The sequence below is a fragment of the Podarcis liolepis genome (assembly GCF_965112155.1).
Source record: "Podarcis liolepis genome assembly, chromosome: 10".
Lineage (NCBI taxonomy): Eukaryota > Metazoa > Chordata > Lepidosauria > Squamata > Lacertidae > Podarcis > Podarcis liolepis.
This window is the reverse complement of record NC_139562.1, coordinates 4,044,126-4,062,141: the sequence shown is the minus strand read 5'-3', so window position 1 is coordinate 4,062,141 and position 18,016 is coordinate 4,044,126. Positions and strand designations below refer to the sequence as shown.

The window sequence follows — 18,016 nt, the reverse complement described above, 5'->3', positions numbered from 1 at the left end:
GGAGGGCCAGCTGTGTGTGTTGGCGAAATCTGAGGGCCTCGCTGGACAAAAATCAAGGACACCAGCCAGGAATACCAGAGCAAAACAGCAGCCAGTAGGCTTGGTCTTTATTGAAGACTGTTGCGACAGGACTCCCACCTGCCACCAGGTGGAAGAAGATGGAAGCCCTGAACAAAAGGAGACCCCAACTTTTATTAGCTACTAATCCCCCATGCTACATCCCTAAGACTACATCATAACTACATCACGACTACATCATTGACACATCACAAAAAGGAGGGGTTTAGGGAGGAGTTGTGGTGGTAACCTGAGTGTCTTGTCACTTGGCTGGTCCCCCCCCCCATGAGTACTTTCCAGAAGACAAAGGGGAGTTTGCAGCTTCCTGTCTCCAGAAGGAAGAGCTGATCACTGTCCTTTGTTTCAGTCCATGCTGAATCCACTCCCATATGCAGGTCCTTTGTGAGTGCAATGATCTTCTGTCTAGGACCATCAAGGTTGGCATGCCAACTGGGTAGGTCTCGCTGGAGCTGCAGGGGTGTTGGCTACCTTGAGTCAAGTCTCTCCCCTTTGATAGTCCTTCCTTCATGGTGTAAAATAAAAGTTCACATACACGCCATGTATTTAAGACTGATTTCCTGCTGAGTTCATTGCTGTGAAGAAAAGAGTGGACTCTGAGAGGAAGACATCCCACACTCCATACATCTAAATGAGTTCTCGCCTCTGAGAGTCCAAACATGTTTCATAAACACTCTGTTATAAGTAAAGCACTTTCTGCAATCTTTCCATTTAAACTGCTGCTCCTCTTTGAGTCGTTGCTGGTTTGTAGGGTTTCAACTATTAAAGCTCTTCCTGTCCATGAGTCTGTGGATGTAGGACTTCCACTAGGACTGAACCTCTACCTACTTTCCTGACATTTATATGGTTTGTCTTTTGTGTGAGTTTGTTGACGAAAATCAAGGGTTCCGCTCTGACTGCAGCACCTACCACACGCCATACATTTAAACAGTTTCTCCCCTGTGTGTCTGCTGATGTTTTCTAAGGTGTCCATTCTGCCCGAAGCTCTTTCCACACTGAATGCACTTAAAAGGTTTCTCCCCTGTGTGAGTCTGTTGATGTCTTCTAAGGTGTCCACTCTTACTGAAGCGCCTCCCACACTCCATGCATTTAAATGGTTTTTCACCGGTGTGAGTCCGTTGGTGTGTTCTAAGGTTTGCATTCTGACTGAAGCTCTTTCCGCACTCCATGCATTTAAATGGTTTCTCCCCTGTGTGAGTCCGTTGATGTCTTCTAAGGTGTCCACTCTTACTGAAGCGCCTCCCACACTCCATGCATTTAAATGGTTTCTCCCCTGTGTGAGTCTGTTGATGTCTTCTAAGGGTTGCATTCAAACTAAAGCTCTTTCCGCACTCCATGCATTTAAATGGTTTCTGCGCTGTGTGAGTCCGGTGATGTATATTGAGGTGTCCACTCTTACTGAAGCTCTTCCCACACTCCATGCATTTAAATGGTTTTTCACCGGTGTGAGTCCGTTGGTGTGTTCTAAGGTTTGCATTCTGACTGAAGCTCTTTCCGCACTCCATGCATTTAAATGGTTTCTCCCCTGTGTGAGTCCGTTGATGTCTTCTAAGGTGTCCACTCTTACTGAAGCGCCTCCCACACTCCATGCATTTAAATGGTTTCTCCCCTGTGTGAGTCCATTGATGTGTTCTAAGATGTCCATTCTTACTGAAGCTCTTCCCACACTCCATGCATTTAAATGGTTTTTCACCGGTGTGAGTCCGTTGGTGTAATTTAAGGTTTGCATTGTGACTGAAGCTCTTTCCACACTCCATGCATTTAAATGTTTTCTTCCCTGTGTGAGTCTGTTGGTGTATTCTTAGGTTTCCACTCTTACTGAAGCTCTTCCCACACTCCATACATTCATATGGTTTCTCCCCTGTGTGAGTCCGTTGGTGAATTCTAAGGCTTGTATTCTCACTAAAACTCTTTCCACACTCCATACATTTAAATGGTTTTTCTCCTGTGTGAGTCCGTTGATGTCTTCTAAGTTTTCCATTAACACTAAAGCTCTTTCCGCACTCCAGGCATTTAAATGGTTTCTCCCCTGTGTGAGTCCGTTGGTGTATTCTAAGGTTTCCACTCTGACTGAAGCTCTTCCCACACTCCATACATTCATATGGTTTTTCACCGGTGTGAGTCCGTTGGTGTAATTTAAGGTCTCCATTCTGACTGAAGCTCTTTCCGCACTCCATGCATTTAAATGGTTTCTCCCCTGTGTGAGTCAGTTGATGTGTTCTAAGGTGTCCACTCTTACTGAAGCTCATCCCACACTCCATGCATTTAAATGGTTTTTCACCAGTGTGAGTCCATTGATGTGTTCCAAGTTTTCCACTGTCAGTGAAACTTTTTCCACTCCCCATAGCTTTAAATTGTTTATCCCCTGTTGGAGGTTATTGATGTGAACTATATGTGCTCATTCAATGAAGTATATCCCACATTTCCCACATTTTAATTTCTATGAGAGCCAGTGTGGTGTAGTGGTTAAGAGCATTGGACTTGTAATCTGGTGAACCGGGTTCGTGTCTCCACTCCTCCACATGCAGCTGCTGGGTGACCTTGGGCTAGTCACACTTCTTTCAAGGAAGTCTATCAACCCCACTCACCTCACATAGTGTTTATTGTGGGGGAGGAAAAGAAAGGAGAATGCTGGCCGCTTTGAGACTCTTTGGGGTATTGATAAAGCGGGATATCAAATCCAAACTCCTCTTCTTGTATTCCTAATGAAATTAAAGGTGCCCCATCTCTCGGAATTCTGACTCTCTACTCCATCACCTTCTTCAGAGTGGGAGCAAAGGAAATCCTGTTTGGGTTTCAAGGAAGAGAACAAAGGGAAAGAGAACACATCAGCCGCCATTAGCACCTTCTCCTATTTCAACGTCTCCTACATTCCCCCACCTCCTACCCATGTTCCCAATTTTTAGGAAGTGAAGTTGATGTCGGAAATCAAGCCTTTATCAGGAGAAACCGGCAACTCTCCCAGGCACCAGGCTTGATTCCCTGTTGACCTCCCTGGCTGCATTCCCCAGCAAGATCCAGGCTAGGTCTCGATAGGCGATTCTTCTCAAATGTGGGAAGAACACACCCCCTCTTTCCTGCCCCCCCTGGCAGGGGAAAGAGATAGACAGAAATGTATTTACATGCTTTTATTTCTGTCTTTGCAGCATTACAAAAACATGACTGCTCTCTTCAAGCTCCAGCAGTCTAGTGACAAACACTTCCTGGACCGGAACAAACGGAAGAGCTCATATTACACTCTGAGCTAATTCCGGTGCTTCGCACTGTGAATTGACTGTCCCTCTGTTTCCCACGGAAAGTCCCAACATTCCCATTATGTTTTGCTTTCAAGCTAGCAGTTTGCAGCTGCATTGCTTCTATATCGTAACAGTTGCAATGTCATCAAATGATAGTAATTAATGAGCAACTTTCAAAATCCTCAATCAATGTTAATAAAGCAGCATGATATTTTTAAAAATGATGTGCTCTCTGATCTTGTGCCCGTCTTCTGACGCAGGTCTATCCTGAAATGACACTGAAAAACAGGGTATTCAAGGCAAATAGATAAACTGTACTTAGTGGAATATATAGTACCTTGAAAATGTACTATTGATTTATTTATGGCCTGAAATTGTGCTATTTCTGTGGACATTAATTTATTCCTCTTCTGTCTTAAATATCATAATCATACGATGTCATGGGGTGTTAGGGGAGCGGTAGTACCTTTGGTTGGGGAAATGTCATGCAACCTATGGGGTAATTTATCCACCATTGGTCCCCACCCTGCACTCAGCTCTCACCTGTGGCTTCCAGAAGCTATCAGCATGCAACAGGGGCCACAATCCCAGGAACGGCTTCAACCGGCCGGCTAAACCAGGTGAGGATAGCTGATGGGTCTCAAATCCTTGATGGGTTGGGGAATTCTGCTGCAGGTGAAGGCAGGCCCTGGTGGATGGAGAGGAGGAGAACAACAGTGAATCCCACAGTCAAGAAGGCAGATTCTGCCCATGCTGCAAAGGAAAGTGAAGGGCAGATGGGGTTCATCAACCTGGGAAGGAAGCCCATGGAGAAAGAAAACTCTGGCCCTAAAGTTATCTTCAGGAAAAGAAAAACTCACACAAATCCAGAGTGGAGTCTCTAAGAGGGTTGGATGGTGTCCTGCACACCTCCTTCCAGCCACTCCTGCAGCCAAGCTGGTGCCAAACGTACTGCTCTGCTTTCCTTGGGACTATATAAGCCAGGCTGAGAAGGGGGTCTTGTTCTCTAGGCAGCCCAGGACCCCCAAACACACTGTCCAGGCAGTGCTGCTAACACAGTAGTTTCAGGGGGAGGGATGAACTCAGACTTGTGTATCAAACTCTCTCCAATGTGGAACAAGGAAAACGAAGCACTATTTACATCATAAAAAGGTAAAGGGGCCCCTGACCATTAGGTCCAGTCATGGCCGACTCTGGGGTTGCGGCGCACATCTCGCTTTATTGGCCGAGGGAGCCGGCGTACAGTTTCCGGGTCATGTGGCCAGCATGACTAAGCCTCTTCTGGTGAACCAGAGCAGCGCACAGAAACGCCGTTTACCTTCCCGCTGGAGCGGTACCTATTTATCTACTTGCACTTTGACATGCTTTCAAACTGCTAGGTGGGCAGGAGCAGGGACCGAGCAACGGGAGCTCACCCCATTGCAGGGATTCGAACTGCCAACCTTCTGATCGGTAAGTCCTAGGCTCTGTGGTTTAACCCACAGCGCACGTCACTGTAAAAGCATTTGAAATATTTGTCTTTTGAAGAAAAGGTCACCAAGTATCCGGTGGCCCTTTCAAAGCTAATGAAAGTATTGTGTCTGGAGCTTTTGGAGGTGCAGGACCAGGAAAGCTTCTGCCACCATTATCCTTCCAATCGGGATTCAGGCCTCATCATACGACAGAAACTGCCCTGGTTGTGCTGCTTGATTATCTCTGATGGGCTAGAGTCTGAGGGGGAAGCTCTTTCCTGGTTCTCCTGGATCTCTCAGCGGCTTTGGAGACCCTTGACCATGGTATCCTTCTGGACCGTGTAGGGGAGCTGGGGGCACTGCTATGCAGTGGTTCCCCTCCTTCCTCCTGGGCCATGTCCAGAAAGTGGTGTTGGGGGATGAGTGTTCTGACACCTGGGTGCTCACTTGTGGGGTACCTCAGGGCTTTGTCCTCTCCCCCATGCTTTTTAATATCTATATGAAGCCGCTGGGGGAGATCATCAGGAGTTTTTGGCTGGTGTTCACAAGCATGTGGATGATACCCAGCTCTTCCTATCTTTTAAACTGGAACCAGTGAGGGTAATGAATGCCCTGTGTTGGTGCCTGTAGGTGGTTTGAGGATGGATGGCGTCTTAAAAGATTGAGGTTGAATCCTGACAAGACAGAAGCACTGTCCCTGGGGGACAGGTGGCAGGCAGACCCTACCAGTCTGCAGACTGCCTCACTAGAGTGGTCCATGCTCTGGTTATCTCCTGCTTGGACTACTGCCATGCGCTCAACATGGGGCTCCCTTTGAAGGTGAAACAGAAACAGCAACTAATTCAGAATGTGACAGCTGGACTAGTAACTGGGAGCAGCTGCCGAGACCACATTTCATTGGTCCTAAAGGACCTTCCCTGGCTTCCAGTGCATTTCCAAGCACGATTCAAACTGTTGGTGCTGACCTTTAAGTGGCATGGCTGCATTTTTCAGGCAAAGAAACGTATTGATATAATGTATAGAGATCATTCCTAGTCTATTGGTTCAAGAAGGTTCTCGTGGTTTTACTCTGTGTGATTCAAAGTGGTGTTTTCTCTAGCTCTGGGGTCTGCAACCTTTAAGACAAAAAGAGCCACTGCAACAAATCAATACATAGAAAAGTGTCTGTCCCTCCCTGCAGTTCAACTCCCTCTCTTTTTACTAACAGAACATATCCATTCCTTCTGCTGGTGCAACTTTCTCATCATTTCTGCATAGCAGCATTTATAAACCAGTGCCAGAGAAACTGGGTGAAAGGAAGGTGAGAGGGAAGAGATATGAATATTTATGTGTGTATATGTATACATACGTACACCTGCACAATTACAGGTTTGAAGCCAACTTAAAATAAAAGGAGCTGGTAAGCAAAGGAATCTGTGGTGCTTTCCATGGGATCCGGGGACATGTCAGCTAATACTCTTCCCTTTCTTCTTCATTTGCTTGTCTCTGCAGCAAATCTCGAGGGGGAAGGGCAGGGATTGCATAGGCACGAGAGAACGGGGGAAATCCCGCATGCAGGATTTTGGTGCCTAACAGCCCCCCTCCCTCTGCAATTGCTCTCGTGCCCCCCCCCCCGCATCTCCTGCTGGCTACCTCTGGACCCCCTCCTCGTCCTTGATGTAATTCACCCCTTCCTCCCTGACAGGGAGGGCGGGCCCATTTTGTGGTTCACCTCAGGTGCTCTCCCTCAACTCGGTGGCCACTCAGAAGCAAGGCACGGAAAAGGATCCCGAAGCACCACCACCACACCTCACACACACACACACACCCCGCCCCGCCATTTCCCTCGAGCGCGCGCTCTCTCTCTCCCTCGCCTCAGGTGCCTCGCGTGCGGGGCTGAGGAGAGCGTGGCCTGGGAGAGCATTCCCCCTCGCTGCCGCCGCCGCCCGTCCTACCCCGGGGGAAGCTATGAGCCATGAAGCCGCCTGGCAGAACTTCCCTCCGGCGGCAGCAGCAGCAGCAGCCCTTCTCCGGCCGCTGCCGCCTCCTCCTCCATCCCAGCCGCCGCCGCCTCTCGAGCTCCGCTGCCGCCGCCGCCTTGCTTTGCCCAGCTCGGCTGCCCAGCTCCACCCCCCTCCTCTTTCTGGCGCTTCTGCTTTTCTGCTCAGGGTCCCCGAGGATCTGCGGAGCCGCGGCAAAGGTGTAAAAGAGCCGCATGTGGCTCCGGAGCCGCGGGTTGCCGACCCCTGCTCTAGCTGGAACATTTTAGCTGATAAGGGAGTTTCCTTTCTTCTGAGAGCAGGTGGTGGGATCAGTTGTTATGAGATTATGCTGAACCTTTTTGTCTTTGGGAACCAGAAGAAACTGGTTTAAACTGGAGTGAGCCAGGCTTGTTATCCGGTCCCAAGGCTACTCTGACATGGAATTGTTTATAAATCGCAGTATTGAAAGGCGCCTGGTCCCACTTCCTATTCTGCTATTCTCTACTCTGCTTGTCTGTTTCTTACTTGAGTGCTGTTTTGACTGTAAGTTAAGTTTTTGCTATCTTTTGCCTTCAGTGCTAAATTTCTCTGCAGAATGAATATTTTGCTGCCTCTGAGTGTTTTTTCCTACTCTGCTAACTATATGTCGGTCTTGGAGATCATTATGGAGGAGCAAGATCTGCGACCTAAAGCCCTAAACTGCCTCGGCTCTGTAGACCTGAAGGAGCGTCTCCACCCCCATCCTTCACTCTGAACACTGAGGTCCTCCTCTGAGGGTCTTCTGCTGGTTCCCTCCCTGAAAGAAGTGAGGGTACAGGGAACCAGGCAGAGGGCCTTCTGGGTGGTGGCACCCACCCTGTGGAACACCCTCCCTTCAGAGGTCAAGGAAATGAACAACTATCTGACATTTAGAAGATAGTAGAAGGTAGACCTGTATTGGGAGGTTTTTAATGTTTGATGTTTTAATATCTTTTATGTGTACTGGAAGCTGCCCAGAGTGGCTGTGGAAACCCAACCACATGGACAGGATATAAATACTGCAATCATTCTTATTACATTGTGATTTTTTGTAGTTATTTTGGAATTCGTACTGCAATATCAGCTCAAGAAATGTTAAGGGTGGAGAAAATCACAGGGTTGTCGTAAACGATAATCCCACCCACAAACTCTCATTTGCATACAGTCTGTAAATTTGGGAAGGTCACACAGCTCACCTGTGCTAATACTGGTAGTCTTTGGCCTCCATAGGCACACCATGTCTGTAGAGCCTCCAGCCACAGGCACTGTCTATCATGAAAATGGGTCCTTTGACTGGGAAGATTCATGCAATCACTATCATTGGATGCTGATGGGTTTTATCTCAGCTTGTCAGTCACTCTGACACTGCCTACAAAGAATAAGAGGAACAGAAATGCTTTTGAGGTGCAACTTCAGTATCAAGCCTGAGAGCCATTCCATGGACTCTGCACCCCTGTTTCTGGTGACAGGTGTACATTATCCTCATCCTCAATGAACCAGGCAGTGGAAAATACACTTAAAGATGGAAGCCTGAGAGAAAGGAAAAGGTTTCTGGCTGCTTCCTGGGCTGGATGGAGAAGCAAAGGAGGCCCCTTCAGAGATTCCCCGTGGGTGCCACGATGGAGAGTCTCCTCACAGACTGGTCTTCCTGTATCTCTCTCTCTCTCCCCCCCCCCACGCCAATGCTGCCCTTCCCCGCCCCAGGGATGCTCCCCCCGACTTCCTCGACCCCCTCCCTCTTTCCCTGAGTCTCCCCTGCACCCAGAGGCCGCCTTGGCGGGGCTCACCCCTCGCCCTGCGCGCCCCATCTCTCCATCCAGAGGACACCCCCCGCCCAACACGTGCCACACAGGGGTCTCTATCCAGGCGTCCATCGCGCCCGTTAACCCTTTCATGGCCCGCCTTTCTCCGTGCAGATCTCACATCGCCCCAGGGATGCCTGTGCGGGGGAAACGGGGCAAGGAGGCCTTCGTGGGGACCCCCTGGGTGGGGGCCCCATGTCCGCCGCTGCCAAGGCGCCTAAGGAGCCAAGGAAAGCCCCCTTCGCAGCACGCGTGCAGGGATCCAGCCCATGCCTATGGGGCCCGCGAAAGGCGCTTTGGGGAGCTGGCGGGGGTCTCTGGGTCCTTCTCTCCCCTCCCCCGCGACTTCTTTACCTCTTTGTCCTCGCTCCCGATTCTCCTTTCCTTTCCTGCAACATCCACGGGGGGGGGGGTCCCTGCCACCCCTCCTCCCCTTTCCGAAAGCGCGCCCCCCTTGAGCTACGGCGCAAATCAGCAATCCGGCGCAGAAGAGCCACTTCCTGGAGAAGCAGGCAGTTTGGGAGGAGGGTTCATCCCCCCCCCCCCCATTCCGGGAACAGAGGTCGGGTGGCGAGGAGGAGGAGCAACATATTGGGGAGGGGATTTGGGGTTGTGGGGGCGGGGTGAGAAGAGGATGTGCGGGGAGGGGAGGGAAAGTATTGAGACGGGACGGGGAGGAAGGTTATTCCCCTCCCGTTTTCCTCCTGTAGATCAGGAGAGCGGGTGAGGGGCTGATCCTGGCAATCCAAATACAAATTGGGGTCCCCCACCCCACAATGTTTACAGCATGGATGCAGGGATCTAGGCCACGCCGACGGGACGCATGAAAGGCGCTTTGGGGAGCTGGCGCGGCGTCCCTCCCTGGGTCCTTTTCTGTCCCGTTCCCCCCCCCCCGCGACCCCTTTACCTCTTTCTCCTCGCTCCAGATTCTCCTTTCCTGCAACATCCACGGAGGGGGGGGTATCCTCCCCTGCCGCCCCTCCTCCCCTTTCCGAAAGCGCGCGCCCCTAGAGCTACGGTGCAGAGCAGCAATCCGGAGTGGAAGCTCCACTTCCGGGAGAAGCAGGCAGGTTGGGAACAGAGTTCTATTCCCGGAACAGAGGTCAGATGGCGAGGAGGAGGGGCAACATATTGGGGAGGGGATTTGGGGTTGTGGGGGCGGGGTGAGGGAAGGATGTGCCGGGAGGGGAGGGGAGGAATAGGGGGGAGGGAGAGGAAGGTTTCCCTCCTCCCCTCTTCCATCTGTGGATCAGGAGAGCGGGAAGGGGCTGATCCCGCAAACCAATTACAAAGTGGGGTTCCCCCCCAATGTTTACATTGCTAAATCCTTCCCTCCCCCACCCCACGCCACGAGTCGTCCGTCCGTGTTTTAGGTATTGGTGCTCTTCAGACCAGGAATGGGGGGGCAGTTATACGACTCCCCCAAAACCCCAAGTCCCCACCACAGCCTCTGACTAAGGCCGGGACAGTGACCATTGACACAGGCACCTTCCATGCACAACAGCCAAGAGGCTCAGAAAAGCAGCCTATACAATTGTAGCAAGAAGCGGATACCATGAATCGGACTGTTTCCTCCGACTCTCCAATGCTGTATAGAAAACTGTAGAAACGTCAAATAATAGCCAAGTCAACGGTTTGACGGATTTCCTGTGTTCCAACGCCTAATGACTCCTCTGGAATTGGGGAATCCAATTCATAATCCATAATCCCTTAGGAGGCAGGACGCGATCAAGGGCAGCACATGCCCCAGGCATTAATCCATGGGGATGGTGGATTGAATCCTGATGCATTTAAAGCGTTTAAAGCAAAGCAGCTAGTAAGCCTGATCTTTATTGATCTGTTGCAACAGGGTCCTCACTCACCACACGCAGGAGGGAGGAGGAACCCAGAACAATGGCACACAAGGCCTTATATAGAGATTTTAAATTGCCAGCCCTGGAGCTCAAGACCACCCCCCCCCCATACATCATACCTACATCACAGAAAGGGCGGTTTACAGCAGAAATCTGAGTGGTTTGTTTACCTCCTGTCTGCCAGGTTACCTGTTTAATGGTCACTTGATTGGATTCCCAGGGGAGCCTGGCCAGTCTTTTGTAATGATGAATATTTAGTTCCTGTGCCAGGTCACAGCCTCACACCCGATTCATATCTTAAATGTGCCCTTAAGAAAGGATTTGTGAAGGAAAAGGCAATGGGGAGGCTCCTCCCATCTCTTCCTCTTTTTTAAATTGGAACCAGTGAAGGCAGTGGATTCCCTGTGTGCCTTTCTGGAGGTGGTTGGAGGATGGATGGCAGCTAACAGATTGAGGTTGAATCCAGACGAGGGAAGCACGTGTGGGGGAGGCAGGTGTGGGGGACTCCTGGTTCCTGATGGCATAACAGTGCCCCTAAAGGACCAGGTCATCACCTTTGAGTATAGGTGTCAGTGGCCCTATTCCTCCAGCAGTAGCAATTGTGGGGCTTCCTCGCCCGCTTCCATTCAGCTCCCCCATTCCCAAAGGGCAATTCTTCTTTAGCCATTGTGGGAGCAGACGGGCTGGAAGCTGAAGTGGCTTCCCTTTGAGTAGACTTTACTTCGTTTCTGTTGACCTCAGTCTCTTGGATTGTGGCCAGTTTTCCTCTTCCATTTCCCTGAATGCTGAGCAGTGTTGGATGTGTGGGGTAGTGAAATTCACTCCATTACCTTTCTGCAGGGTTCCCTCCGCAGCACAGAAGGATGGGGGGAGGGAGGAACACATACTAATAAACGAACACTCCTATGAATGGAGAAGCAGAAAGTGGAGTCCCCTATAGATCAGTATTGGGACATGTGTCTTTTCAACTTGTTCATAAATGATCTAGAGTTAGGAGTGAGCAAGGAGGGGGCAAAGTTTGCTGATGGCAGTAAATTGTCCAGGGTTGTTCAAACAAAGAGAGATTGCAAGGAGCACCTAAAAGAGCTCTCCAAACAGGGTGATTGGGCTGAAAATACAGTTCATTGTCAAGGAGATTAAAGCGATGCATTTTGGGGGGCAGGGAAACACCCTCTTAATATCATGTGCAGGATCATGGGGTCTGAACTGGGTTTCTCTGTGTGCTCTAGGAGACCAGGGGAGAGGGGAGCTGGTCGCAGCGGGAGGGGGGGGGTCTCCCTGGATGCTTCAGCAGCCGGCCTCCTTTCGGTCTCCTGGCCCCTCCTCTTCTGAACTGCTCTCTGCCCCAGCCTCTTCCTGCTCACCAAACCCTGTTTCCTCCAGCTTGCAACACCTCCCCTCCCGTTCTGCTCCATTTTCTCCCTCTTTCTGCTCATTGCCATCCCACCACCAGTCCCCAGGCTCTGAGCCTTCTTCCCTTGGGGGTTCCCCAGGTGGTGCCTCCCCCTCCCCACACCCAGCCAGTCCATGACAGCAAAAGCAACCATAGCAGTAAAATCAGTATGATAGTAATATGCACTCTGGTAGGAATACTCCCTAGCAGCAGGATTGAATAATAACTTCTGGGAATATGGAAAAGTACTATCTTCACCAAACCCCATAATAAGCAGGAGCTCTGGGGTTCCCCTATGTGGTTCATGATTGAAGATGGGCCCCCCAGGAGACTTCCCTGGTACCTGCAGCCCCACCTTCCCCATCCTACAAATAGGCTTGGGAAAAAATCTCCCATTCAATTTCAGTATTTCAAGTTTTTTTCAGAATGCGCAGGGAGCAGGGATGAAGTTCTGTTGAACAAGTAGTGTTTTGAAATCATGCAGTGGTGGGGTGACAGAGTTTGGTGCATGCCATCTTGCATGCTTGAGTAGACCAACTCCAGGGCATGAGGCACGTAGCAGCAGGGTAGGGGCCACGTGTAGAGCAATTCCCATAATGAGGTCAAAAACACACACAGAGGCAGCAGGACTTACTTCTTCAGTAATAGTTTACTGAGCTTTCAAAGCATACAGTTCTCACTGGGTCCCCAGTGAGGCACAAAACTTAGCTCCTGAGAGCAAATCCAGTTCCAGCAGTAAAATCATACAGCACACAGGATGTCTAAGTCAGGCACACACACCGGCAGAAGGGAGCAAGGGAGGAAAGAGGCTGGAACGACACTGGGCAATGGAGGTGTGTCTTTCGCTTCCTGTTGCCTGGGAGGAAAGTCAGCAACTCGGCATCTGCAGGGACATCACGAATAAAAGGTTTCTGCCGCTGCTTGCAGGCACATCCCAGAAACACACACTGTGATTCACGGTGTATTGCCATATCAGTAGTTCTTTAAATGTTATCATGATGTGGTCTAGAAACCGGTATTGGACAAGATATCAATATATCACCCAGCCCTAATCCTCACTCACCACCAGCAAACCAGATTCATCCTATCTCTCAAAAGGTACTTTACCTGTTAGATTATACTCACATTGTTTGACATTGCCTTCAAAATTTCATTGCTGTGAAGAAAGAGTGGACACTGAAAGGAAAATGTCCCGTTCTCCATACTTCTAAATAGGTTCTCCCATGTGAAAGTCCCTGGATGTTCCTTAAACACTCCATTGTAAATAAAGCACTTTTTGCAATCTTTTCATTTACACTGCTTCTCCTCTTAGAGTTTGTTGATGGTTTGTAGGGTTTCAACTCATAAGGTTCTTCCTGTGCATGAGTCTGTTGATTTAGAACTTCCACTAGGACTGAACCTGTATCTACTTTCCTGATATTTATAAGGTTTTTCTTTTGTGTGAGTTCGTTGACAGAAACCAAGGGTTCCGCTCTGAGTGCAGCTCCTTCCACAGTCCACACATTTAAACAGTTTCTCCCGTGTGTCTGCTGATGTTTTCTAAGGTGTCCATTCTGCCTGAAGCTCTTTCCGCACTCCATGCATTTATATGGTTTCTCCCCTGTGTGAGTCCGTTGATGCATATTGAGGTGTCCACTATTACTGAAGCTCTTTCCACACTCCATACATTTATATGGTTTATCCCCGTGTGAATCCACTGGTGTAATTTAAAATCTCCATTCTGACTGAAGCACTTTCCGCACTCCAGGCATTCAAATGGTTTCTCCCCTGTGTGAGTCCGTTGATGCATATTGAGGTGTCCACTCTTACTGAAGCTCTTTCCACACTCCATACATTTATATGGTTTCTCCCCTGTGTGAATCCGCTTGTGTAATTTAAGGTCTCCATTCTGACTGAAGCACTTTCCGCACTCCAGGCATTCAAATGGCTTTTCCCCTGTGTGAGTCCGTTGATGTTTATTGAGGTTTCCATTCTGACTGAAGCTCTTTCCGCACTCCATGCATTTAAATGGTTTATCCCCAGTGTGAGTCCGTTGATGTATATTGAGGTGTCCACTATGACTGAAGCTCTTTCCACACTCCATGCATCTAAATGGTTTCTCCCCTGTGTGAGTCTGTTGATGTATTCTAAGGTTTCCATTTAAACTGAAGCTCTTTCCACACTCCATACATTTATATGGTTTCTCCCCTGTATGAGTCCGTTGATGTGTTCTAAGGTATCCATTATCACTAAAGCTCCTTCCACACTCCATACATTTATATGGTTTCTCCCCTGTGTGAGTGCGTTGATGTATATGGAGGTTTCCACTCTGACTGAAGCTCTTTCCACACTCCATGCATTTAAATGGTTTCTCTCCTGTGTGAGTCCGCTGATGTGTTCTAAGGTTTCCATTATCACTAAAGCTGTTTCCACACTCCATACATTTATATGGTTTCTCCCCTGTGTGAGTCCGTTGATGTATATTGAGGTGTCCACTCTGACTGAAGCTCTTTCCACACTCCATGCATTTAAATGGTTTCTCTCCTGTGTGAGTCCGCTGATGTGTTCTAAGGCTTCCATTATCACTAAAGCTGTTTCCACACTCCATACATTTATATGGTTTCTCCCCTGTATGAGTCCGTTGATGTAGTCTAAGGTTTCCATTTAAACTGAAGCTCTTTCCACACTCCATACATTTATATGGTTTCTCCCCTGTATGAGTCCGTTGATGTATATTGAGGTATCCATTCTGACTGAAACTCTTTCCGCATTCCATGCATTCAAATGGTTTCTCCCCTGTGTGAGTCCGTTGATGTATATTGAGGTGTCCACTCTGACTGAAGCTCTTTCCACACTCCATGCATTTAAAGGGTTTCTCTCCTGTGTGAGTCCGCTGATGTGTTCTAAGGGTTCCATTATCACTAAAGCTCTTTCCACACTCCATACATTTAAGTGGTTTTCCTCCTGTGTGAGTCTGTTGATGCCTATTGAGTTGGCAACTCGTACTGAAGCTCTTTCCACACTCCATACATTTATATGGTTTCTCCCCTGTGTGAATCCGCTGGTGTAATTTAAGGTCTCCATTCTGACTGAAGCTCTTTCCGCATTCCATGCATTCAAATGGTTTCTCCCCTGTGTGAGTCCGTTGATGTATATTGAGGTGTCCACTCTGACTGAAGCTCTTTCCACACTCCATGCATTTAAATGGTTTCTCTCCTGTGTGAGTCCGCTGATGTTTTCTAAGGTTTGCATTAAAACTGAAGCTCTTTCCACACTCCATACATTTATATGGTTTCTCCCCTGTGTGAGTCCACTGATGTAAAGTTAAGTGTCCATTCTGACTGAAGCTCTTTCCACAATCCAAGAATTGGAATCCTTTCTTGCCCATGTGAGTCCGCTGATGTGTTCTAAGCTTTTCACTATCGGTGAAACTTTTCTCACTCTCCATACCTTTAAATGGTTTCTCCCCTTCTTGATATCGCTGATGTGAGCTATGTGTGCTCATTCAGTGAAGCATATTCCACATTTCACACATTTTAACGTCTATACCTAATGAAATAAAGTGCCCCATCCCTCAGACTTCTGAATGTCTTCTCCATCCCCTTCTTCAAAGTGGGAGGAAAGGAAATCCTGTTTGGGTTTCAAGGAAGAGAAGAAAGGGGAAGAGAACACAGCAAGCACCATTAGCACCTTCTTCTATTTCAACATCTCCTACATTCCCCCGCCTCCTACCCATGTTCCCAGTTTTGAGGAAACAAAGATGCAATGTCACCAAATGATAGTAATGCATAAGCAACCTTTCATAATCCTTAGTCATCGTTAATATAGCAGCATGAACTTGGAATACAGCCTTTTCAAATCAATTGTTTCCTCAAAGGAAAGGCAGCTGCTCTTTGTCTATGATACGACTGTCTCTTTCTCTAGTTCATTGTTCCTTTGGACATTTCCCATTCTCTGCATCATAATCCTCCATCCACCCCAGTTTCCACCTCTAGATCTTTATGAATCACCTGCACAATCCCATTGGCCTCAGGAGGTCCATATAAACCATTTTGTGAGACTCAGGTCTTCGTCTTTTCCAGGGACTGTGGTCTGGGTCAGTCAGAGAACTAGTGACGAGGCTTGGTGCTTGGCGTCAGCTGAATGGGTGCTCAGGGAAGCTCCTGTTCTTGGAAATGGACCTCAGTCTACATGCCTCACATTGCATGGAGAGAGCAGAAGCAGAAGGAAAGCAGGTGGTGCATGGGAATCCCAGATGGAAACACCCACCCCCATCGCTCCTTATTATAATGATGTGCTGCCTCATCTTGTGCTCGTCTCCTGACACAAGACTATCCTAATCTGACACTGAAAAAGCTGGATATTAAAGGCAAATGGATAACTGTACTTAGCGGGAACTTCATCCTTGAATATGTGGTATTGATTCATTAACAACCTGAAGTTGTGTTATTTCTTGATATATGAATTTATTCCTGATCTGTCTTAAATATCATAGTTATAGGATGTCTTGGGGTGTTAGGGGAGTGGTAGTACCTTTGGTAGGGGTAGTTTTTCCACCATTGGTCCCCACCCTGCACTCAGCTCTCACCTGTGGCTTCCAGAAGCTGTCAGCATGCAAAATGGGCCGCAATCTCAGGAACGACTTCAACCGGCCGGCTAGACCAGGTGAGGATACCTGATGGGTCTCAAATCCTTGGTGGGTTCGGGAATTCTGCTGCAGGTGAAGGCAGACCCTGGTGGATGGAGAGGAGAAGACAAACAGTGAATCCCACAGTCAAAAAGGCAGATTCTGCCCATGCTGTAGAGGAAAGTGAAGGGCAGGTGGGATCGTCAACCGGGGAAGTGAGCCCATTGAGAAGGAAAACTTTGGTCCTAAACCTTCACTGCCTCGATGACTTCCGGGGGCGGTGCGAATGGCAATGGCGGTCTCCTTCCATCTGTGAAGGGGAAGCTCCGCAGAAAAGGGTCATCCGCTACGGCGAAGCGGAGACCCAGGTTGGAAACCCACAGGCAGCGATAGCCTGTGGCTGTGGGACTCGGCGGGCACCATCAGCGCCCCTCGAAACGTTGAAGGGACCTCGTAAGGGGCTCCGGAGCGTGAAAGGGCTGGTGCGGTGCTGTGAGTCGATCGCTCTTTCTGTGGAGTGAAGCCGCAAAGCTGCTGTCGGTGAGCGCTGACCTCTTTTCCTGGGACTATTCGGCTTAAAAACAACTTCCCGTGAGTAGGTGAAGTTTACTGAATTTGGGACTAAATTGACTGAAAATTTGGCACTGAAGCGGGAGACGCAACCAGGAAGTCCGTCTCCCGGCTCTGTTTAAAGATTTAAAGCAAGGATGTTAAACTCTCTAATGCCTTTGAAATCGCGACTTTAGAAGGAACTAATCCGAGCATCAACTAAATTGAGGTGTGGAAGAAAATTTGAATTGAACCTTGTTACTTGTGGATTTTACTTTTTTATTGGTGGATATTTCCTTTTTACCTCTTCTTTTGTGGATTTACAAAAAGCACTGAGAAATCCCGGCAATCGGGCTGCCAGACTATTGGAACTGCTAGGCTGTGGGAATTGTTGCATTGAGCTGCTACACTGGACGGTTACACTGAATTGCTACATTGAACTTGCACTTTTTAGAGACACTGTAAGTACTTTAGGATTAACTCTGCAAAGGTGAAAAGATTTGGAAGATCTTCGGGACTTTGATGCTGTTTGATATTGTTATTAATGTTTAAGGGATTTTTGGAAAGATTGCAACTTTTCTCCTCTAAGATATACTTAATCTCCCTCTAGAGGACTATTGAAAATCTGCAATCACTGGGTTTTTTTTCCATCTTTGGACTTGTGGATTCCCATGGGAATTACAAACCACGAGCCTGACCTTGACGCATAGACAGAAGTGGGATGAGTGGGAAAACAAGATCAGGCAAAGCCAAAACACAACAAACTACTATAACTTCACAGCTGCGAAGATCATCTGTTCCTATTGTCTCTGTGGCACAAGAGGAAGAGCCAGAGCAAGCCAGGCTGGAAGGAATGGCCACAGGAGGGGACTTTACTTCAGTGTTAGATAAAATCTTTGCAAAATTGGATGGCCTGAGTAAGCAAGTGACTGAACAATCATCTAAGATTGATCAAAACACGGCTAGTGTTAACAACCTGACTCAACAAGTGAGTTTAAATGCTCAAGCTATCGGGAAACTCCTGGAATCTACCACAGAGAATCGTAAAATAGCTGAGGAGGCTAAACAGAAA

The 18,016-nt window shown here is 48.5% G+C and overlaps 2 protein-coding genes across 11 annotated transcripts in view; both read right to left on the bottom strand.

Annotated features, from left to right (window-relative positions):
- Positions 1-3,604: 3,604 nt before the first annotated feature.
- The window catches only part of LOC310686994 (uncharacterized protein), a 74,656-nt gene continuing 60,244 nt past the window's right edge, over positions 3,605-18,016 (bottom strand). For 2 of the 6 annotated variants that reach the window (XR_014516136.1, XM_083461598.1), the window contains one exon: positions 3,605-3,999. The gene's annotated coding sequence lies outside the window, so the exon portion shown is untranslated. Of the gene's footprint in view, positions 4,000-7,937; positions 8,111-8,897; positions 9,131-9,450; positions 9,615-18,016 lie in introns of those variants that run through there. The other 4 variants (XR_014516137.1, XR_014516139.1, XR_014516138.1 and 1 more) reach the window with 4 other exon arrangements.
- The window catches only part of LOC310686847 (uncharacterized protein), a 46,363-nt gene continuing 40,766 nt past the window's right edge, over positions 12,420-18,016 (bottom strand). For 4 of the 5 annotated variants that reach the window (XM_083461200.1, XM_083461202.1, XM_083461203.1 and 1 more), the window contains 2 exons: positions 16,357-16,501; positions 12,420-15,398 (listed from right to left, as the gene is read on the bottom strand). In XM_083461200.1, the coding sequence (XP_083317326.1) occupies positions 13,294-15,273 (1,980 nt within the window). In that variant the 5' untranslated portion in view covers positions 15,274-15,398; positions 16,357-16,501 and the 3' untranslated portion in view covers positions 12,420-13,293. The remainder of the gene's footprint in view (positions 15,399-16,356; positions 16,502-18,016) is intronic. The other variant, XR_014516126.1, reaches the window with a different exon arrangement.